General features: G+C 31.5%; 1 protein-coding gene across 4 annotated transcripts in view; it reads right to left on the bottom strand.

Moving 5' to 3' along the window:
- The window catches only part of Fas1 (Fasciclin 1), a 129,407-nt gene that overhangs the window by 13,082 nt on the left and 91,260 nt on the right, over positions 1-25,065 (bottom strand). For 3 of the 4 annotated variants that reach the window (XM_064357794.1, XM_064357792.1, XM_064357793.1), the window contains exons 2-8: positions 13,485-13,629; positions 7,425-7,615; positions 4,632-4,765; positions 4,458-4,554; positions 1,483-1,666; positions 1,265-1,425; positions 994-1,059 (exon numbers count right to left, since the gene is read on the bottom strand). In XM_064357794.1, coding sequence (XP_064213864.1) covers positions 994-1,059; positions 1,265-1,425; positions 1,483-1,666; positions 4,458-4,554; positions 4,632-4,765; positions 7,425-7,615; positions 13,485-13,629 — 978 coding nt within the window. The remainder of the gene's footprint in view (positions 1-993; positions 1,060-1,264; positions 1,426-1,482; positions 1,667-4,457; positions 4,555-4,631; positions 4,766-7,424; positions 7,616-13,484; positions 13,630-25,065) is intronic. The other variant, XM_015978303.2, reaches the window with a different exon arrangement.

Below are 25,065 nucleotides of genomic sequence, written 5' to 3'. Positions count from 1 at the left end.
TTTGATTTTTAAAAACAATGTTAAAAATAAACGTTTTCACTGAAATAATTCTAGTCGGCAACAAAATCTGAAAAGTCAGTTTCGATTATAAGCTGATTGTGGATAATAGTGCTTTTGTATTGAAAAATATTTAAAATTATTGTTACATCAAGATAAAAACTGGTGTGCAGTCATGCTCCATTCAATTCTTTCATTTTAAATTCAGTGAGTTAATAGATTTTGTCGTCTGACCCACATATCATGGAGAAAAGAAGATTACGTCGTTTCCAATTTAAAGTGCTCGCAATTTTGAAATAAATTAGAATAAAATTCAGTTGTTTGCCATCTAGTAGAAAAAAAAATTCGGCCAAAATCAATAAAGTGGAAGCATTTCCACATTCCTTGTCTACCGGCCGCCAATCCATAAATAGCGTGCAACAAAAAGCGTGCATCTACGCCCACAAAAGCACGTTTTGTCCAACATTTACAGTTTTACCTTGTACTGCTGCAGTTTCCGAAAAGATGAGCAGGAAATAAGCGGATGAGTTAATGTTGCACACGACACATAGCATATTTAAACAATGTGAAAGTGGTGTTTTCAAACATCACTCTCAAAGCATCAAAAAGCTTACACTAGCGACTCAAAAAAAAATAGAGCAAATAATTTACGCTGCACGTAATTAGTGAAATTGGCTTTTCTGCTTCGTTTTAGTTCCCGGCAATAAATTCGCATTAATTTATGTTTCAATGTAATGGGGATGCGTATGTTGTGTGGTGTGTTTAAAATGTAAATGTGGCGTTTTTGAATTTTTTAATCACCCTGTATTATTTACACCTGAAGATGACTGGAAGCATCCACAGAACATTTACAGCGGCTAGGAACGGTTTTCTATTTTGCGTCTCTAATACGGTGCAAAATAGAAACTATTCAAACATTACGCAAAAATCGACTACAAGCATTTCGAATTGATTCGGTCTAAAAACCTGCTCTAGTTAGGAATTTTTTCCACGTACTAGAAGATAGTCGGCGTCTACTTCTTCCATTTTATTGCCAACGTTGCAAATAAAATCCACTTGTTCCTGTTCCAAAAAATAGATTAATACTGTTTTTTTATTTGTTTTTTTTATCACACTGGCGCTAGTTTTATTACAATTGTTTTAAGACTAGTTGTGTGTATATTGTTCGTGTTTAAAGTGTGTGAAAAAAATCGTGGTGAGAAGCTGAAAACTGCGTGAATTAACCCCACTTTGAAACCTTCAAAGTGAGTCCAAATCAAGCACCTACCTCCAAAAGCTCCCGCACGTTGTTATCCACCACCATCAAGGGCTTCTGGATGAGGTGAACCACCCCGTTTTTGACGGGGATGTTGGCTTTGACTATTTCAGACAAAACAACCCCCTGGGAGTGCTTGCCGTCGCTCAACAAAGTATGACTCTTCACGTAATCTAAATAAAAAAATACAAATAGCACCCTGTGGGGGTTTTTCTCGGTATCAATATTACTTATGACTTGGTTATTGGGGCCTCGCGTTTCTTGCGTGAACGAAATAACAACTCGAACGTTGTTGTCTCCGTTGGCGAGGGTTTGGAAGGGAACGTCTTTTTTTGTAGGCCTGGTGAACAGGACGTGCTTGGGGATGACGTGGCCGTCGATGATTTTGCCGTCGATTAGTTCGGCGCGCTTGTTCTGGAAGAATTTTAATCAATTTCTCGAAAACAAAAAATTTACTTTTAAAAAAACTGAAATTCGCCCGGCGCATCCACCATTTTTGCTTCTAAAAATTAATGAATTAATTGCTGCAAATTCTAATTATTATCAATTAATAAATCAACAAATTTGGCAATTTACAATAATTTTGTAATAAGATTATCACTAACGAATTGAAAAAGTACCAAAGTTTCTGATATAAAACAGGAAACAACATTCGCATAATTCGAATCATAATCTCGTTAAATAATCACATGAAAAACCCTCCTCGGCCTTATTTTTATAGGTTTTAATTTAACTTTATTACAGTTTATAACAGTTCTAACTTTCGCAATAGATTTTTGGGAACATTTATTTATTTTAAATTATTTCTTGTTTTTATTTTCTTATTCATTCACTTAAAATCACGACATTCACGAAGTCTCAAAGATATTGTTGTAGTTATGTTAAGTTGCATTAAACTTTATTTGAAGTTATCCTCGTTACAAAATGTAAAAAGGCCCTTAAATTATAAAAAAACTCAATTTCTGCTAAAGCTCCCTCAATCACAGAGCTTGTTTTTAAAAGATAAAGTGTAGAAAATTTCCGATAGCAACGTATTTTCACTATTTAAAATACGCTTCTCATAGCTAAGTGTTTTAAATTAAAATGTTCCAATCAAAAAAAAAATTGAATAACACTTAACCGAAAACGCCAGCCTTTGTGTTTTTGCACTTGTATTAATAATAACTTTTTTTTAAAATAAAAATTGCACTAAATTTAAAAACACAAATAATTCGCCAGGCGCTTCCAACATTTTGCTACTTCAAATTAATAAATTGTTTTTGATTTTCATTAAAATTTCTGAACATTTTAATCAATAACTTCCAATTATTTAATTATTCTATTTCAAACAATTTAGCTAAAATATGAAACACTAAATTTGCAATGATAAATAGAGGAGTTCACATTTGCTAGTGTATTTACGATTCTAAAAAATCCAGAATTTATGGAAATGCAATTAAGAAGACGACCAACTGTTAAAATTCAATTTGAAACTCGATAAAAAAGTCCAGTTCGATAAATTTTTTTAGTATGTAAATGGAGAAGACTAAATCAATTATTTTTTTGTTCCTGATCAATTTTTTTAATTAAAGCTTCACTGCACATTTTACAATTATTCGTACAGAAAAAAATTAAAAGTAGAAAAAATTTATTTATATCTATAACTTTACATCTAAAGAAATTAAAAAGTTTAGCATTAATGTGATGTCTTTTCAAAACTGAACAAAACTTAAAATAAAATAAATTTTTTGCGGTTCTTGTTTTAATGAGTGTTACTTTTATTTTATTACATTGTTTTTACAAACGTCATTTTAACACAAAAAGCAACATCTTCTATTTCTGACCTCTAAATTCTAACAATTATTAAATCTTATTAGTTATTAGAGTAGGTTTTGATTATTTTGTCCAAAAATTCCCTATATTTAATTTCCGTTTACTTTTTTTCTCACAAACATATTCTAAAAAGCTCTTTAGTAAAAAAAAATTAAATCAAAGTAAATTTTACATTAATTATCTTTACAAGTTTATAATTCTTTTAATAATTTGTACTTTATAATTCAAAATTAAATTTTTTCAAAAGAAGACTTCCATTGTGTTTTACTCTATGTGTACAACATAGTTCATTGTTCTTTTCAAATTTTTTTTACCTTCCAAATGCCAATCTATGAAAAACTACGAGGTCAAAAATTCCCTAGTAGCACAGTTTTACTGAGTTATCTTTCGGTTATATAACGTTATATAACCGCAGTACATAACCATTGGTTATGTTAGACTCAGCTTATATAACAGTTAATTAACCATGGTTATGTTTAGCGTATATAACCATGGTAATATTACGGTTAGATAACCTTTATGTTTCTTAACCAATATAACCAAAGCTAGATTCAGTGCATAAATATCAGTTATCTAACCATGGTTATATCTAACGTATTTGCAAGGTTATATGACGGTTATATAACTGCTATGTATGTGATGTAACATAGCGTATGCTAGATTCAGTTTATATATCGGTGATGTAAGCATGGTTGTGTTACGGTTAAATTTAATATTCGCCGGCATTTTATAATAATAATTACAAAGCAAAATAAGTGACCTAAATAGTTTTTGGTTATATGGTTAAAATAAACAGGCTGGATAGAAGCACCAATTTATCCTAAATATTTAAAATTTTAATTTATATTAAAATTTACTAAGTTTTTTATACAAAAGTTATACAAAAAAATATACCAATAGTTATATAAGCGCAATATAAAAGTTAGATCACAAAACATAACCGAAATCTAAGCGACATGTAAAGAAAATTATATAACCGCAACATAACCGCGCGTAGATAACGGTTAGATAAAGAGGGTAACTAACGGTTACCTTGTAAAAGCGTCACATTTGGAAGTTAGCGGTTATATTAAAAGGTTACATCTCGATTATACAAGTGTACTACTAGGGTTATAACCAAAAAAACACCTCACTTAACTTGAGCAAGCCTTTTTTATAAGCTTTTTCTTATAAAAAAGACAATACGTAGTTATCTCTATTACGCAAAATCTGCTTGTACTCGTAATTAAAATACGCATTTCAAAATGTTTTCTTAATATTTTCGGGTGCCTTAAATAAATGCTTCCAATTAATTACGTAAAAACACAATAACCAATAAATGGTAAATTCAAGATTTATATTAAGGTTCAATAGGTGTTTTCACGTGCAAATTTCCAAATTATAAAACAAATACCTTAAATCCCTCGTCGACGGGGATGAAAAACGTGTGCCCTCCCTCCGTTTTAAAAATATCCTGTTTGCTGTGCTGTTGTACTTTTTGCCGGAAATACCTGTATTTGAATGCAATTAGTCGTCCAGCATCAAATTGCACTAATTAAGAGCGAACTAACGCAATTTTTCCACTCACCTCAATCGATGGGGATGAAAGATGAGGGACTCGTAGTACTCTAGAAATTCGTACGCTGTAGGGTTGTAAACCCGATGTTGTGCGTTCTTGGCTGATCTCGTGGGAACCAAGACCTCGTCAATTTTATGTACAACCTGAAAAAATAAAAGATTTCAGTCGGAAAAGTCGCAAGGCCCTCTTTAAATCCACTTGCAAGAGGGATGCGTGTCGTAAAACCGCCGACTTTCGAGATTGCCGATGATAATCCTTGAGCGCAGGGAAGCTAATGAGCCTGTTTAGAAATTCGGGTGGACTTTATTTTACGATAATCGGGCTTTTTGCCCTTTTTGGCGGCGGTAACGCGACATGAGTGCATCATAACATCCCCAAAGACGCGATAAATAACGCTAATTATTCGGAATGGCTAATTTCGGTGGGTCTGTAAGTTTTGTTATACACTTGATAACAATAAACTTCATGTTAGGGTCCAAGTTTTGGTGTGTTTATCACCCCGGGGGTCATTGCTGCGCCTTTTACTTGAACGGGGGGAGATTTATTGCGGCAATATCGATACAAAATAATAACGGTTTAAGCCATGTTGAAACTATTCAACTAACTGTTCAACTTCATGTAATTGTCTTTCGTGTATTTGCATCCTCCAAGCTATTTTCGTTCGAATAATTTTAAGTTAATATCAGAGTTCACCTCTTAGAGAGTACTTTATGAAACAGCGAGTTTATACTCACATGGAATTTGTTTGCGAATTCCTTTCAACAAGAATAAAGCTATTGTTCTAAATTTTGTATCATTTGAATTGGCTGTAAAACAAGCACTTGTTTAAATGTAGCAGATTTTCCTCTAACTCTATCTCCAATTTAAACATTTAAACATTGTTAAATTTATAAACTTAATTCAAACAATAAGAAAATGTGTCTATCAATTTCTTACCCCAATTGTTTAGAAAATTTATTTTTGCCCACTTCAAATGTGAGAGAACTCTAATTTTAAAATTAAACTTCGAAGATTCAAAAATTACCTCGCAATTATAATAATACTTTAAAAAAGTAGAAAATTTATATTTTATTTTTTGTCATCAAGAATCAATTATTCGTAACGTATTTCCTGTGTGTTGCTTCCATAAAATTAAACTAAGTAAAAGATCTGACTTTTGAAAGTAAAGTTAAAATAAAAATAAGTTTTGCCCGGCGCATCCACCAATTTTAAAATAATGTTTAATTTTTCTTGCGAGATACTGCGTTGAAACCTATGCCATTTCGTAGGTCTTTTCATACAGGTTCTAATCGATTTTGACGTTTTTGGTTAACTTTAATAGTTTCACCGTAATCGGCGATAAAAAATTAAAAAAAGTAAAAATGAAATCTTTTTTTTGATTTTTGAAAAAATGAAAAATCTTTTTGGATTTAAGAGATTTAATAATCATATTCATGTCGTCTCCTGGTAGAGCACATGACAAATATTGGTTCTGAAAAATATAATTGACTTTGTAATTTTTGTTTTTTCAGATCAAAGTCTCTTAAAGTTGTGTGAAACACGCTGTATATTTTCTGTTAAATCTGATTACAAAATTTCCAAGTGATTAAAATCTTTAAAGCAAAAGACAAAACAAATTTAAATATCTAACGCTATTATAGATAAGTCTAGCAATTTTATTGGTTATTACTACATCAACAAAACTTTAAATTTTAACAAATGTATTATAAAATAAGTCACATTATTTTATGATGCATCAATGTTTCGTTACATACTTCTGTAGAATAAAATTTAGTAAGACAACATCAAGTTAAAATAAAATTAAAAAAAATCGCCCGGCGCGGCGTGTATAGAATAAAAACCAAATTAAAAATTAATTTACAACAGATGAGAGTTTTCCCATACAACTGCTTGCGCACGAATATCTATAATATGCTAATTTTAAGTTTTATATATGTTTGCTTTGAGCCCAAGTAAACTAAAAAAAATAAATTTCATACGTGCTGTCGAAAATTGTAAACTACTTAAAATAGTTTTTTAAATTAATTTACGAGTGATACCATCTGGTTAAACTTTCAAACTTCTTCCCTTGTGTAGTGTGTTTTCTAGAACATTCCCAGACTTTAAATTATTTAAAAAAAAGTAAAAAATCACGTATTTTTTTATAACACGTAACACAAACATTTTACAACGAGCAATATTTCGTTACATATTATTAAAATAAAATCTCGTAAAAGTAAAATAAAATCATAAATTGCCCGGCGCATCCACCAGTTTTAAAACAATGTTTAGAATAAAATCAAGTTAAAAATTTATTTAAGACACGTGGGAGTATTCCCATACAACTAACACAAGAATTTCTTTAATATGTTAATTTTAGAGTTTGTTTTCCTTTAGCTAAACTAAAACAGTAGTATTTGTTGCTGTTGTGTGGAGTTTTAACCAACTTCTAAATTACTTTTAATTATAATTCTCTCTGAAAAAACATCCTTGTAGTAAAAAAAAACCGTCAAAAATAATTTGCAACGTGGACATATTAAACAAATTTATCGTGGGCAATTTTCGTATCTCCCAGCCCGTGTATTCCCCCGAGTCATAAAGAAGCGTCTCCGCCGTTCAATAAATGTTTTCCAGGAGCGCGTTGCTTATTCGAATGTACTCCTCTTGACTATTGAGTGCGACACGCAGACAGACCACTCGAAAGAAGCCCTCCTCAATCCCACTTTTGTCAGCGACCATATTAACACGAACCCTTTTAAGGTCACGTCCCTTTTATCACAGTCTGCTTTCCCTCGCCTAATCTAAATCAAATCGGGGACTCACCTGAATGTTGCCATTCTTCTGCGTCGTCATGATATCCGAATGGCTGACAAGGAGTCGGGCATTGTTCACGTAGATATCGTTGTGGTAATTCCCCGTTGTGTGTGTGATCCAAAGTGGGGGATTTCCCTCCAGCTCGGAGTTCATGGACGTGTAGGAGGTGCCCAGTTGGGTGGTCTTACGCGGGATTGAAGCTGCAAAAAATAGTCATAATTACAGACAATCGGAAGCACGAGCAACTTTTAACTGTCGCCAAAGTGTGTATTTTTGACAATCAAACCAATTTAAGTACGTTCCAGACAATTTCCGAATAATGAAAGAAAGAATCGAAAAAGTTTAATTTAATTTTTGCCTCGTTTTAAATTTATTTCGGAAAACGGGAAACTATAACTTAGGAGAAGAAACGTGATAGAAAATCACAGGATTTTCTGAACCCAAAAAAAACTACGGCAGAGTAAAAATGAGGACACTTCGAGAGTTATGCTGTCTCGGCGTCAAATCTAAAAAATGCAAGAAATGTTATCTTTATCTTTATCTTTATCTTTATCTTTATCTTTATCTTTATCTTTATCTTTATCTTTATCTTTATCTTTATCTTTATCTTTATCTTTATCTTTATCTTTATCTTTATCTTTATCTTTATCTTTATCTTTATCTTTATCTTTATCTTTATCTTTATCTTTATCTTTATCTTTATCTTTATCTTTATCTTTATCTTTATCTTTATCTTTATCTTTATCTTTATCTTTATCTTTATCTTTATCTTTATCTTTATCTTTATCTTTATCTTTATCTTTATCTTTATCTTTATCTTTATCTTTATCTTTATCTTTATCTTTATCTTTATCTTTATCTTTATCTTTATCTTTATCTTTATCTTTATCTTTATCTTTATCTTTATCTTTATCTTTATCTTTATCTTTATCTTTATCTTTATCTTTATCTTTATCTTTATCTTTATCTTTATCTTTATCTTTATCTTTATCTTTATCTTTATCTTTATCTTTATCTTTATCTTTATCTTTATCTTTATCTTTATCTTTATCTTTATCTTTATCTTTATCTTTGATAAATATGCCACGGTGTGCAAAGAATTATCGCTTAAAGTTATTAGTTTGCGTTCCACCTTATATTTTTGGAGACGCTGCAAATACGGTTGAAGATACCAAAAAAGTGTAAGGAACAAAGTTGTAGAGAATTAAATTTTCTATAAAAAGTCTGCACAACCATATTTGTATCTGCATCAGTTTATGTATAAATTAACTTTCCAAAACTTAACCACCGGCAAAATGAAGCAAATTCGTCGCTTCAGTGTTTTTGAACGACTTTGAAGCCTGAATGGTTGAAGATAGAGATATGGTCTCGCAGACGTTTTTGCAGAAAATTTAATTCTCTACAAATTTCGTTTTAACATTTTTCTTGTATCTGTAACCATATTCCTAGCGTTTTGAAAAATATCGAACAGAGAGCAAATTGGTAAAAATTTAAATTTTTTTTAAATACAATTTACGATAAATTTTTTGCATTTTGCATTTTGAATTTTTTTGTTGTACATATACAACCATTTTTTTCGAATTCATTGCTGTGAAAACTTAGACTGTATTGGAACAGCGCTCTCTGGAGACATTAGCGAAACTATCGAAGACGGAACCGTTTTATTTGTACGTCGTTTGATGTCCTAACCTTTAAATATCCGTATTCCGGAGTTATTGTTCAGGCCATAAAAATGTAAACCAAAGTTTAATTTTCTTGTATATTTTATATTGGAGAATTTTTGATGTGTCTGAAACTACTTGTAAACTCATTGATTATTTAAAAAGCATTTGGCGAGCCCTTCCATCGTCTAGCCGTCGAGGAATTAGATTTTTCTCGTTATAATCCGGCAGACTATACAATCCACACATACCTGCACTCGCAAATTTTCGCCTCATTCTCAGATAACGAATTTAGTGTAATGGAATTCTTGGAAAATATTTCAGCTTGAATGGTGAGATACTGTAAAAGTAATTTAGATATGAATAAAGTGATGCCGAGGAAATGGAATAATAAATTGAAGGCGGGATTTCGAATCCCGTATTCGGATGATTGTCAAAGGGCATTGTTCCGCATTTTAATTGTTTAACTTTTCCATTAGCTTGACGATTTTTAATAAACGAGACATTAATAACTTTGGATTTCATCTCTGATTAAAGACAAAACATCCCTTACGAGGGTTGGCACGGCTTATTGTTTCATAGATCAAGTGGCCACCAGTTGAAGCCTCCACAATGGCCACCTCACCAAAACGCTATGAATTTATGCAAAGGAATAATTAAATCGGCATTGCCTTTATTCATGAGATTTGGACTCGCCCGAAATTGAGTTTCTATCGCCAATTTCTTGCCTAGTACAATTCATATTTCATTCGAGTTTTTTCCCTTTATCGCTCTTTCAATCCATTAATCCCCGTTTTTATCTTATACATTGTTTCACGAAGGATCGGCTCGCTTCGGACGCATTAGAACAGCGATATTCCCTTTAATTCAATCACTTGATGCCGGGCCATTAAAGTATCGATGCACTTGTAGAAAAATTCACTTATACAGCACATGTGCCTCAATAGTTATTATCCAAATTGGCCCCCGAGGCTAATAACCACCAAACTGGGGTATTTCACGCAATCTGGTGCGTGTTTGTTGAGTTTGCCTCTATATTAAATAGCAAACTGCAGCAAATATTAGTAAAATCACAACGGACGCCAACTAGAGGGGTTATAATTTGATGATGCACAATTATCGAAGAGGTAATTTGCTACCGAAGGGTCAAGGGTTAATTGAGGGTCAGTTTACCGTCACTCACTTGAGGCTATCGAGGGAATGGCTGTTAGCAACAACAGAAATTAAATTTGAGTGGTTTTGGTGGATGCGCCGGGTTATTGTTATTACTACTATTTTTACAAACAAATAATTTCATTTAGTGTTGGCAAACGAGCTGAACCCATAAAATTCTATTTGAGTGGTTATTCTTGGAAACGACACACATACACCTACGTGTAATAAGGTCAGAATAGCTCAATTGTATGGAAAATGGCTCCATTTCTCGTTTTTGCAACAGTGTATTTGTAAAGAAACCACTTAAAACTAACAACACAACTAACACACATTAAAACAAGCAAATATTTTTTTTTTCATGGGTATTTGCATTTATTAAAATTTTCTATACTTTAATACAGTTTTCTGAAAGCGTTTAACATTTTATTGTCTACTTGTTATCGATATGTTTGCCAACGACTCAGAAATGCAAAAAGTGTTGTTTATTTATTTTTAACAGAATTGAATTTATTTATCCCCCCTTGTTCCGAATGGACATTTCAGCAATTAAAAAAGTATTATTTACATTAAGAAGTACTAACATTAATATCCAACAGATAATTTTGGTGGATGCGCCGGGTTAATAAAATGTTGGCGAGAATATATTTTCACTCAATTTAGAAACAAGCAAAAGTAGAAAGAAAGGAAGACGATAAAATAAAAGCCCAAGTAAATTATTCGCAAGTCTATAACACAATTAAATTCACTTTTATATAAATAAATGAAAATGTGATTGATATTAGAACGATATTTGAAGATACGACAAACTAGTTATATTGAAAAAGAAACAAACAGATGAGTACAAATCAAGGATTAAAAGCTCTTTGAGAGAAAAATGCTACTAGTATTTTAAAAAAAGCTTTAGCAATACTTCATACTTGGTGGTTTATCTAAAAAACGCGTGTTATAGTTTGAAAATAAAAGGCATGGAAGAACATGCGTTTATAATGTAAAAAAGTGTAAATGCAGTATTTTGTCAACTTTTGCTGTTAAATATCATTATATTAAAAAAGGACCTGACCTAAAACTTTTACTTGAACAAAATGTTTTTTCGCATCTGCTAATTAAAAAAAAAAAGGCTTTAATTTTAGTAGATGCGCCGGGCAAGTTAGGTTATTTCCAGTTGTTTTAAATATTTCTGTTGACTGATAACGTCCCAAAAAAGGTTCAAAACGTAATTGTAACTTTATAGTAAAGTACATACAGGTGTGTTTTTAAAATAAATTGATAAATCGAAGAAAAATGTTTGATATTAATTTTTTGGTGGAGGCGTCGAGCAAATGTTAACAATTTTATATTGTTTTTATAAAGTTTTCGTAAGTGTTCTAAAACGTCTTTTTAATTGATCACGTTCGTTGAATTCAAAACATAGTGCCATCGACGCATATTTGTTGTAAATAATTTTCTTGAATGAATAAAAGTAAACGTAAAGGAAACACAACACATGTCTGTTGCTGTAAACATGCGTTTACAATGTAAAGAAGTAAAAAATAGAGTGTTTTGTTAACTTTTGCTATTAAATATCACAATAGTAAAAAAGAATCTAACCAAACACTTTCACTTAGACAAAATGTTGTTTTACATCTGCTATTTAAAAAAATATGTATACTGTATTTTGGTGGATGCGCTAGGCAAGTTAGGTTATTTCCAGTTGTTTTAAATGGTTCTATTGACTGAGAGCGTTCCAAAAAAGGTTCAAAACGTAATTTAAACTTTATAATAAAGCACATACTGACATGTTTATAAAATCAATTGATAATGTGAGGAAAAATGTTCGCTATGTATTTTTTGCTGAAGGCGCCGGACATTATTAAGGTTTCGTAAATGTTCTAAAATGTTTTTTGATTGATCACGTTTGTTCCAACGGAGCATATTTGTTGTAAATATTTTTCTTAAATAAATAAAACTAAACGTAAAGGAAACAAAACACATGTTTGTTATTGTAAACATGTGTTTACAATGTAAAAAAGTAAAAAATAGAGTATTTAGTCAACTTTTGCTAATAAATATCACAATATTAAAAAAGAATCCAACCTAAAACACTTGAACAAAATGTTCTTTCACATCCGTCATTTGAAAAATATAGACTTTAATTTTGGTGGATGCGCCGGGTAAATTAGGTTACTTCCAGTTGTTTTAAATATTTCTATTGACTGATAGCGGGCCGAAAAAACCCAAAACGTAATTTTAACTTTGTAATAAAGTACATACAAGTATGTTTCAAAAATCAAATGATAAAGCGGGAGAAAATGTTTGATATTTATTTTTTGGTGGAGGCGCCGGGCAAATCGTTAAAAAATTTCATTGTTTTACAATGTTTTTTGATTGATCACGTTGGTTGAGTTCAAAACATAATTGTAACGAAGCATATTTGTTGCAAATAATTTTCAGAATTGTGATAAAACTGAATGTAATGGAAACACAACACACGTCTGTTATCTTTAAATAATACGAAGCCGCAAGTACATCTTTCCGACGATTTATTCTGTGCCGTCGCACATTTAATAAAGTCAGTTCGTCGGTTTCATTTCCCGGTAATTGGATAAAATATAAAATTGAATAACTGAATTGAAAATGATTTAGACGGTATTATTCCGGTGTTCTTCGTTCGGCCGGCGAAGTCAAACTGTAGCTAAATATTCATGAGAGCTAACAGACTACCACATCTGTTCCGCAGTAAATACATTCCAACGAAAATACACCGGCCGACAAATTCCCTTTATCTTAAAGCCACTTAAATTCATTCAGAATTCCAATGTCGGTTTAATTAAACTTTAATAACACGGAATTGTCTTCAATACTGATTTATAACCCACTGTGCAAAAATGTCCAGAATTTACCCGTTACTTTCGAGTCACAATTAACTTCCCCCGGGACTTCTTGTCGATCGCGAGATAATTCCAGCACCGATGCAAATGCTGTTTAACTCGAGTTACGGCCATAACGAGCAATTTTCGACGAGATAAGGCCAAAGTCCGGACTGCATGACATCTGGTTATGTAAATGGAGATTAAATTGTATTTGCCCTGTTGAACTGAACGAGATATGTCTTTAGCAAAATCCGTTCGACTTTATCAATATTGATGGTGCACTGAACCGGGTTTTAATTTTCGAAACAGCGATGATAAAACCTGGCAATTTCCAGATAAAAAATTGCGTGTGCAAGGGAGAATTTTTATTTAATTTTAACGACGATCGTAAAACAGTAACTTACTCATGTGGTAGAGAACTAGGTCGTCCGGGTTTGCCTCCGTAGCTTCCATTCTTTGGAAGGCCTCGTTTATGGGGGCAAAGATTGTCGCTTGCTTGTATTGGAGGGTCACATTGGCCAGCTTACTGCGCTCCAATTGGTTGTAAAACTGGAAAAATAAAAAAATCGTTAGTTGCATACACAATTTTTTCTACGTGTGGTAATCAGATTCCAGACTGGGTTTAAAGCCCTTGAGGTTTGTGGAAAATGCCGCCGCCGCATTGTTGCTGACGGTTCTCTAGCCATACTCCCGTCTTCGTCAAGGAATGCAGCTGACAATTGACAGGCCAGAGGAGGCAAAAGTTTGATTTATTTTTGACTACCTGTAATTTCCTTCCTGTGAATCGTAACATAGTGCAAGGAAATAATATTTTCTCAATAAGAACTAAGAAGTTATTCTGGAGTACCTACTTACGAGTATTAAAACATTTCTCACAAAATTGTATTTCAGTAAGTTATTACTTGTCTTTGTGATCTTACTTTAATTGAAGTTATTCAACGTTCTTGACAATGTAATAAAATAAATGCAGCTCTCAAAGAACATATTTTTTTAATAAAAACAAGTAAGTTTAATAAGTTTCAGCGAGTTGTTTTTTTCGGAGACACTTAAAAATAGAACAAGCAATGAGGCAGAAATTAATAAAATTTCATTGACTGTTTGAGTGGATGATTAAATGCCGTTTGAGCTCTGAGACAAAAGCTGTGATACAAAGCTTGGTCGCGAAGTTGTGACGTGAAACTATGATTCCAGGAGTCGTAAACGTCCCAACGATTTAATTATTCTCCTCGAGCAAAACCTTGACGATTTCGTCGGTTTGGTTGAACAAGACAAAGCATTCCTTCGAGCATAATTCTTTCCAAGTTCGTCCGTCTCTTTGTCCATTCAGTTACACAAATTCTCCTTCTTATCTTGGTGATTTAATTTATGGACAAACACTTCATCACCAAACAACTCGTCCAGACACCAAGTGCTAATTTGCGAATAAATAAAGCGATTAATTGGATCAAGCGGAACACATATCTTGCGCTCCGCAATTGCATTCATTAGAGACGGACGGCTGCTGGCTGGAATCTTTATTAGTTTCGGGCATGTTGTCTTCTAAATTATACAAATTGGTGACCGCGGGGTCAGAAGACAAGGGCCGATGGAGTGGGCGCCGGAAGTACATGTTTAAGACATGATACGAACTACGCGAGAGATGAGCAAATGCAGCTACGGCTGCGGTTATAATTAATAAATTAGAATATGGTTGTTAGATGACACCGAGTAAAGGAAACTGACGGTTTCATTAGAAAATTGCTCGGTTCTGAATAAATTACGGACAGAAAAATATTCATTCAAGACCAATCATAATAATAGTGATGCACTTATTTTCTCAACTCATGTTATCAAGAAATAAATGGAATAAATAACGGATCAAATTTTCAGTTAATTACAGTTAGTTAAGCAATAATTGTTTACAAGTTTTGACGTCAAGTTCATTTTTTCCTGGAAACTGTATCGACTTTAGTTCCTTAGTCTTTTAAAATGGACTTAAAAGACTGTTTATCTTTTATCAACAATTTATCAACCCTAGAAGCACAATTTGACTGAGTACATTAGTTTCTATAACGGTTATTTAATCGTGGTTGTATTTAGCTTATATAACCATAGTTATATTAAAGTTAAATAACATGTAACAAAACACAAAACAATATTTATTGTGCACTAATAATGTCGTGCACTTCAAACTGGTTAGATAAAGCACCAATTTTTTATACCAAATATTTAAAATTTTAATTTGTATTAAATTCAACGAACTGTGAGGTTTTTTAAATAAATCTTAGACAAAAGTTATACAAGAAAAATATAAGAATAGTTATATCAGCGCAATATAAAAGTTAGATATCGATATATAACCGCAATATAACTGAGAGTTAAGGGCACTCATATAAAACTACAGAAACAGCAACGTCGCATTTTCTCCAAAAGTTAGTTGACCCTAGTAGCACAATTTGACTGCGTACATTGTAGTTATATAACCGCAAAACACAAACCAAAACATTGGTTATATTAAAGCCAGTTGCTATAACGGTTATCTAACCGTAGTTATATTTAGCTATATACCTATGGTTATATTACGGTTAGATAACATGTTACAAAACACAAAAGCGTCACATCTGAGAGCGTTATATCTGAGGTTATATCTCGGATATATGTGTACCACTAGGGAAAGCTTGGTTAAAAGCAGTTTATGTAAAAGTTAATGTTTAATGTTTAATGTTAATGTTAATGTTAATGTTAATGTTAATGTTAATGTTAATGTTAATGTTAATGTTAATGTTAATGTTAATGTTAATGTTAATGTTAATGTTAATGTTAATGTTAATGTTAATGTTAATGTTAATGTTAATGTTAATGTTAATGTTAATGTTAATGTTAATGTTAATGTTAATGTTAATGTTAATGTTAATGTTAATGTTAATGTTAATGTTAATGTTAATGTTAATGTTAATGTTAATGATCGGTTTACAGAAAGCGAAATTAAAATTTAATTTAAAATTAAACTAATTCGAATTAAGTTGCCACTTAAAAAGTGACAATTGTCACAAAATGTTCTGGAAACTAGTTTACAGTGTTACTATTTCGAAACTTTTTTTGAAAATTCCTCATCATAAAAGTTTCTTGACTCTATTCTACATTTCCAGAATTTAAATTGACTTAATCTAGAATTTTTATTATCTCATTTCGGGTTTAAGTAAGAAAAATTCTTACAACTACAATCTTAAATTTTAATTTTTAATATTCCAAACTCTATTTTTATTATTTCTGAAAACACGATTTGCCATTCCGACGAAAACAAACTATTCTGGCAAATTTGTTGTAAATTCTTAGGCAATTGCGTCAATTTCGGTGCATTTTTTCCACATGAATTCTAGAATTCCAACCCTACGCTTCTACAATTTTGCGTACGTTGAATTCTAATTTCCAAAATAGAAGATTTCTATAATTTCGAGTCCTGTAAATGTAGCTATGAATGTTTTCAACGTTTTTTGACCTTGATTCTACATTTCTACATTATCAAGTTTAAAATTAACTGATTATAAAATCACAATTATCTGTCTGTCCTCCAAAATCTCTTGTTTAAATCCAAACAATTGTGTAAATTTTATTTTCCATTATTTTTCATATTCCCGGAGCACCATAGTATTTTTTTCACATTGAAATTTATAGATTTTTTTCGCTTTTTGTGTCATATAATAACACGCTTAAGTAAAAAAAATTCATCCATTTTTTTCGTCGACAGGTGGAGATATAAATACCCTCAGATCGCATAAACACCGAGTGCTGATTCACGTACTTGTCAATAGCGAAATAATGAACAGAATTTTTTATAGTTTCGTAAATAGAACAATGCAAAAATTGTGAAAAACTTTTGATTGCAAATATTGGTTTATCAAAGCTGATTTAATCTCCACTACAAAGCCAGTTTTGTTCAATAAATGCCTAAACAAAAACTTTTTGTTAAAGCAGCCATTCAACTAATTTTAAGTCCTATTTCAAGACTAAACAAAATAATTGTGCAAGATTTTACATTGACATTTCTTTTACGTTTTATTATATTTCATCTAAGTGTCTGTTTCTTCTTTATTTTTGCCACCGGTCAAGTGTATACATAAAAACAAAAAGTTAAAAAAAATGGAAAAAGTAAAAAAATATCCAACAAAACTGAAGGATAATTTTATACATTATTCAAACTTATTCAAAACACTAAAACATCAGACTAGTTAGCTTGTTCTATAAACTCAAAGTGCTGATTCATGTTCCTGTCAGAATTCTTTTATCCCGAATTATTATTGTGATTATTATTGAAAAATAAACTGGATTTGAACCAGTAATTCGAAAGTTGGTGAAAACTCCAAAGTTATATATTAGGTGCACCTAAGTAATTTCGGTTCCAATATTTCTCCTTCGTCGCGTAAAAGATGTCCTCAGCATTTTTGTGTGTAATTTCGTCGGCATCGTAAGTCACACAAGCGGCCCAAAGTTCACATTAAAGCTCCGTAATAATTTTTGCCGTAATAGGCACTCCAGTGGCGAAGTTTGGAAAAGTGTTAGTCATGTGTGTTTAAGACAATGGCATTTGCATAGAAAAGCGTTTTTTGCAGTGTTTTTGGTACAGAGTGGAACATCCTAATTGCGTTAACTTAACGATATTATAGCGTAATCTAGTCTAATATATGTGACTGAGAAGGTTAGACAATGGCATGTAATTTCCTGGAATAGGTTATGGCGTCTGCGAGTTAATGGACAAATATCCGCTTCGGAGACAAGGTTACAACAAACCAAGTGACTAATTTGTTTAGAGAATTCACTTACAAAGTCGGCGATTTTTTACACGAGCTTAACAAATTTGCAAAATGTGCAAATGAGGGCGAGGAAATATTCATAGCATGGACGTAGTATCCATATTTATAAACTCGGCCCTTTAGAAAGTGTCGTGCGTGGCCAACTTGAAATTAATTTTTGCATCAAGTCGAATATTTTAATTAGGCGGCAGAAGAGGTAATTAAGCGACAACTGGAGCAACCTTAAACTTTAGGGTTACTATAATTACAGACGTTATTAAAGTAACCTGCTGCCGAGCCAATTTCAACTCTAATCAATTGAAAAACTTCAGTGACTTATTCAGGGCAGATTTCACGTTGAACTGATTATTAGATCCACTCCTCTCAATTGGCTTCGGCGAATATTATTCACGCCGGTTCCTTTCAAACTTCAGACAAGTTTTATCGAAAGATGCGGAATTTAAACACACTTGGAACTCTACAATTAAAAACCTCTACTTTAAGTAAATTAGACGAGGAATGGAACTTGAAGTCGTATTTATTTTACCAACGCTAAATCCAATAAGGCATTGACCAATCAGGTCTGCTGACTCTTTTTCGTTTTACTCTGACATGCAATCCTCCACGTCTCAGACCTTCCACTTTACATTCATAGAGTTGAGACCTCGGTACATATCGGAAAACTCTAAACTCACGAACAAGATAAATAAAGACACAAATATTGGAACAGACTTCGAGTAAAGTAACGAAATCGAATTTTGGATATTTTTGAGTACTACTGTCGTGTGCAAGTCAGAAAGTTTTTCTTTAATTTGAAATATCTGAAAATCTGATCTATTTGAAAAAATCTGTATAAAATTCAATTTACAAACTTTGATATAATTTTTAAAAATGTTGACCTATTCAAGCACTTTTTATCACAGATTATCACTCCTGGATAAACTATTGTCAAAACTGTTCTATTTCCAAAAATACATTTAAAAAGTTCTATTCAATATTTCGCTGAGAATTTGTTAACAAACATTTAAAAAGGATTAGAGATGCAATGAAACTGTAATTTGTTAACGTTTCCAATATCATATAGGGTGTTCCAAGTTTTATGGCCGAGGCGAAATAAATATTTCTAGTCGAGTAACAAAATAAATTTAAAGTCCAAATGATAGGGAATTAATTGTCATTTGATACTTTGTTCAAAATTGTTCAGCTACTGCTGTGAGACATTTTGGTAAAATAAGTTATTGGCATATTTTCGATATATTGCAAAATTCCTTTAATTTTTAGAGCCATAACTGTTAAAACAGAATTATGCAAAAGTGGGTAACTATTAAATTATATAAAAGCTTCACTAATTTATGACAGGCTTTGTGGTTAAAATTTTTTGACAGTAGAAAAGGTTTGCAACCTTTATTGTCAATTGTCAGAGAATTTTGAACTGATCACCAAATACCACAAAGCCTGCTATAGATTATTCGAGATTTTATATCTCTATCAACTTTCGTGCTTTATACTTAAATTACTGTTTTAAAAATTTAGGAAATAGATATTACCACATACAAAATATAAAAACATAAATATAAATATAAATATAAATACAAATATAAATATAAATATAAATATAAATATAAATATAAATATAAATATAAATATAAATATAAATATAAATATAAATATAAATATAAATATAAATATAAATATAAATATAAATATAAATATAAATATAAATAATAATATAAATATAAATACAGGTTGTATTAGAAATACGTGTGTTAATTTTACCAGGTATTAAAACTTATCAAATACAACAAATTTTCTGTATAACATTTTGCAAAATTCTTAATTATTATTTTCACTATTTTCTTCCTTTTAATGTTTAATAATTGTTTTAAATGATTGTTTCTGTCACAAGGAAAATAGTTCAGCTCTTTTATTTTTGTACTCATAGGCGGGTTTCAATGTGTTATCTTTTCCAAATTTTAAGTAAATTGCAAAAGTTTTATTGAAAAATTATAAACAGAATAGTGTTTAATTTATGTAAATATAAATATAAATATAAATATAAATATAAATATAAATATAAATATAAATATAAATATAAATATAAATATAAATATAAATATAAATATAAATATACATATAAATATAAATATAAATTAAAAATAAATAGAAAAAAATAAAAAATAACATAATAAAATAATAATACAGTGAAACCTTCCTTAATAGACACCTCCGAATAACGGACACTTCGTCACAACGGACATTTTTGTAGGAACGTAACAAAACATACATTAAAATTTCTCCATTAGTGCACACCTCTCCATAACGGATAATTAAAAATTCCCCATTGGTGTCCGTTGTTGAGAAGTTTAACTAAACTAATAATTCTCTACAATTGTGTCTACATTTCCTGTATGTTCATCGATATTCTCAGTGATTTAAAAAATATCTTTTTTGCATTTAGAATTAAAACCAACAAAACTTTTTTCTCTGATAGTCAGTTTAATAACAGTTCGCAAAAATCGTCGTTTTGAAAGCAGAATGTAAACTGAACTTTTGGTAAAATCCTCGAACTGATCACCGGAAGTGATTAAACAACACAAGGGATTGAAATTGCCGGGATTTACTATAGATTTGGTAGTGAGAGCAGGTTTTCAGATAAAAAGCTCTATAGGTATTATAATCACTGTATAATTCAAACACGCCACAAAACGAACTTGCGGTTAATTATAATTAAATGTAACACAAACGCATCAAAAATTTAATATTGGTTGTTAAATATAGCCCAATATCGTAATCAGTTTCGAAATTTTTCCACCTCACTAAACGCAATATAATTATTCACAGCTCACTTTATTGCATTTATAACTGTGAAAAGCCGCTTTTAGGTGCATCAGAATATTAATTCACACGTTCCGTTAAATGGCAGCGAGTTCCAACCACAACATTATTATTGTTCAACAATATTTCATACCTTGTCGCATCTGTATTTGCTAAGTAGTTTGGACTCGTATTGGTTTAATACGACATGTTTGCTGTTTCCGTGCTGTTTAATTACATGATCAATGAACTTTCGTGAATTGTTGGATACCAGCAAGTGGTTTAATTAAACTTCAAACTTCAAAATTCAAAAAAGTGTGGGGAGTAGTGAAGGCGACACGTGTCCCCACTACCGCCAGGTCACGCCCACTCCCCCCACCACTTGTGGTCACCGCGATTTTCTGTGCCAACTTGATTGTGATGCAAATGAGTCCTTAAAATGTAAGGTAATCCTAAAATTATAGGACAAACTTCCATTATTTCGCTGAAGCTCGTCTTTCCGCGTTTTTGTTGATAAATCGCTTTTCCCTCGCGTAAAAAGCTCGGACACTAATGTTGAGTAATCGTCGTTCGTGAAGAACAAAGCAAAATAAAGTAGCTGAAAATTAACGGTCGCAAAAAGGTGCGCGATATCTTGTAAAAACTATCCACGCGTTTACAATAATTTATTTGAATAATGAACCCCCCGAGTGTTCATCCCTTAAGTTTTGAAAGTTTGAAAGCTTACAAAAGCTCTCTAAACATAAGCCGGGTGACTTTGCCTTTCTAAAATATTACGAACGCTCAAATACCGATGCCTCCTTTTGTTCGCCCCAATTTTAGGGAAGAATAGTTACTGAGGCCAAAGGATTTGAATGAAATTTTTGTAATCTCGTTACGGGCTAATTAGCAACAACGGGCTGTAAAAACGGTTTGTTGGTGCATTATGTATAGGTATGTGTATAATTAGCTAATTAAATTTTCTGTAATTGCATCCACCTACCCTCATAAATTTTCATTCAAAAGCTAAGGAATTAAATTTAACTCCGACGCGCTTTTGATTAGTCGAGCGCTCTTTTGGCGAAAAACTTAAACAAATCAAACTTAATCTTCCTTTGTCCTTGTTGATTCGTGTTTGGGTACACACGCAACGACCTATTCATACGATGAATCGAAATAATTACAAACACTGGAAAATCAACGTTTCAAACTACTAATTACAATCAAAAAATCAAATTAATCTACCCTTAGATCTACCCCAATGTCGTTCATCAAATTCTAGTCACAAGGGTCCATAACCCGGTGATTAATGGAGGAAATCGAGATAAATCGAGTTAAAAAACTGTTTTTATTATAGTAAAACCTCTAAACAACGGACACCGATAAGGAATTCTTAATTGTCCGTTGTGGAGAAGTGTCCACTAATAGGAGATGAAATTTTTTTTATAAATTTTTTAGATAATTTTTTTTTCTTAAATAAACAAATGGGTCTAACTGTGACATAGAAATATGACACACTGAACACAGGTGGTATACAACATTTGCTAATCCCTTAAAATTAAAAAAAAAAACAAGAAAAACAGAGTTTTTTTATTAAAAAATCTTCTATTTTTGTTTGGTTGTTTGTAGGAACTGTGTTTTTTACATAATTACGTAATTACAGCATTTTCTTCACTCTTTCGATCTGTCCGTTGTAAGAGGTAAATTTATACAGGGTGATTCTTTTAAGGCCTACATTAGAAACTTTTTAACTTCTAATAAAACTAAAGCTTTAAAATTGTATATACAATCTAATCGATAATAGCAGTTTCGAAGAGCCTTCCAAAATTTTCAAAATTGTTAACTGTCAAAATTCAAGACTAGATTGATTTTTTCAAAATGATTATCAAAAATCGGCTATAACTTTTCTGTTTTTTTCAGATAGATTAACCCTATTTTTTTAACGGCAATCGATTGAACAATAATATTTATGTTGATTTTTATCAACACGTCCTATACCTATTTCTTACAGTTTTTGAAAAAAATCACAAAAAACCAGATTTTACTTCGTAATTTTTATAGTTAATCAAGTAGACCTAGCAAAATAGTCAACAATTGCCAAACTTCAACATTTTGAAGTTTGAACTTCTTGAGTAAAAACGGTGGACAAATCTATGAAAATAATGAGTCAAAACTCTGTTTTCTGGGTTTTAATGGTAATTACTTGGTACAGTTAAGTCATAAAAACTTTCTAAAATAATATGACAAACAAAATAATCAAATTTAAATAATTGTAAAAATTAACCCCAGCGCATCCACCATTTTTGCTACTTACAAAATTAATTTATTTAAGTGAGTAAAATAGAAAAGTTAGAAAAAGTAAATAAGTAGAGACTTAACGAAGTACTGTTCGCCATAATTAAATGACTACAAATGGTGGATGCGCCGGGCAATACCTATACGTATCTCTTAGTTTTTAAAAAAAAATTACAAAAAAAGGATTTTACTTCGTAATTTTCATAGTTAATCAAGTAGACCTTGCAAAATGGTAAAGAACTGTCAAACTTTAACATTTTATTTAGTTTTTTTTAGTAAAGTAACTCGGTCAGTTTGCCATCGAGTTTTAAACTTCCTGAGTAAAAATGTAGACAAATCTAACAATTCTTTTAATCAATGGCATAGTTTTATCGTATTTGTCGAAAGTTTACTCGAGAAAAAAATAATGTGCTAGAATTCGGTTTTTTGTGATTATTTCAAAAACTGTAAAAGATAGATATAGAAGATGTTAATAAAAGTCTGCCTAAAAATTAATGTTCTTTTGACTGCAATTAAAAATTTTGAAAAAACTGTGTAATAACAATTTTTAAATCATAATTTCCAAAATATCATAGTAGCCTTGCAATTTGACAGTTGACAATCGTAAAGATTTCAGAAAACTCTTCGAGCCTTTGTTATCAAATGCAAAAAGAATTATTCATTTGTTGTATAGAGTTCAAGGGCAGTGATATTTTAAATAAACTTCTGCAAATGAAAATTGACACTTCAAGAATTATGGCAGATAAGTCGTACTATCAGCCATCTTGAAAATAATTTAGTTGAACTCAAAATGGACGATTTAGATCGTGTACAAAATTTTAAAGCTCTAGCTTTATTAGAAATTAATTAATTAATTAAAAAGTTTCTAACGTAGGCCCTAAAAAAACAAGCCTGTATAACGGTATATGGGGATTTTTTTGTCCGCGTCCGCTATAGAGAGAGTCCGTTGTAGAGAGATTTTTTTACATTTTATTCCAATGCATTTGTAACATTCTTACAAAAGTGTCCGTTGTAAAGAAGTGTCCGTTATTCGGAGGTGTCCATTAGGTGTGGTTTTACTGTAATATTGAGAAAAGCAATTGGGAACAATTGTCGAGTAAATACTTTCGAACAAAAACTATTGATTTTAAGTCGAAAGCAAACTTCCTGTCAAGCAAGTTACTTTGTGCGATAATCTTTAAAACAGAAGTTTATAACCACAACTTTTGAATTAACTTTGCAATCAAATGGTCGGGGTTTGCTCGACTAAAATAAATTATTCTTGTAGCTAAACAGAATTTGTTCGCCTGTGACTGCAAATTCGAACATCTTATTAAGTGGTATGTGACTGAAACTTCATATTGCGCTTTCAGCAGTTGAGGAAGTTATTTCGTCCCTGGAATAAAAACTTCCCAACAACAAATCTATCGGAAAAGATTAATGTTTCAATAGTGAACTATCGCCCCCCTTGCCATCATTTTCCACTATTCTAAAGCAATTTCAACCAACACACGACTCGTTCCTGAACGTATTTAAAATCCCAAATAAATAATTTCAGTGTAAACTGACACATTCATTTTCAGCTTCTGGCTCTCGCCTTATATTTATGTTTCAATTTCGTGCCGGTGTTTTCTATTTTTTCAGTTGTCGCCTGAAAAACGCGTGAAAATTTCAGCTCGCGTAATTAATAACGCAAAGTTTATCTAATGAACCCGTTTCTTTCTGATACAACTTGTAGACAGCTAGATGCGGTCATTAGTGGATCGTTAAGAGACAAGCCGGCTCAGTTTTCAACGCCTCATAATACCATGAAAGTCGACCAGTAATGATCCATCAAATTTTTCCGCCGACTCGCAATGATTTCAATATTCGAGCTCCAAGATGGATTTGCTGCAATTGTTGCGAAAGCTTTTATCGGCTTTGTCTTTCTGGAAGGAGCTTAAGACGGAAAAGTGCACCTCGTCGTCGAGATTCGCAAAAATAATGCGCTTCATTTAAAAAAAAACTTGAAAGCAATTGTCGCATACATTTCTGAGCTCATAGTTAATCCGTCCACTTTAATTATTATATGTTGCAGCCACTGTTTGTTAATTATTATTGTTGGCTTTGTTATGTCAAGAACAAGACCAGCTGTTCTCAATTCAAAGCT

Source organism: Tribolium castaneum, chromosome 7 (genome assembly GCF_031307605.1).
Source record: "Tribolium castaneum strain GA2 chromosome 7, icTriCast1.1, whole genome shotgun sequence".
NCBI lineage: Eukaryota > Metazoa > Arthropoda > Insecta > Coleoptera > Tenebrionidae > Tribolium > Tribolium castaneum.
This window is presented reverse-complemented; position numbering and strand designations above follow the sequence as displayed.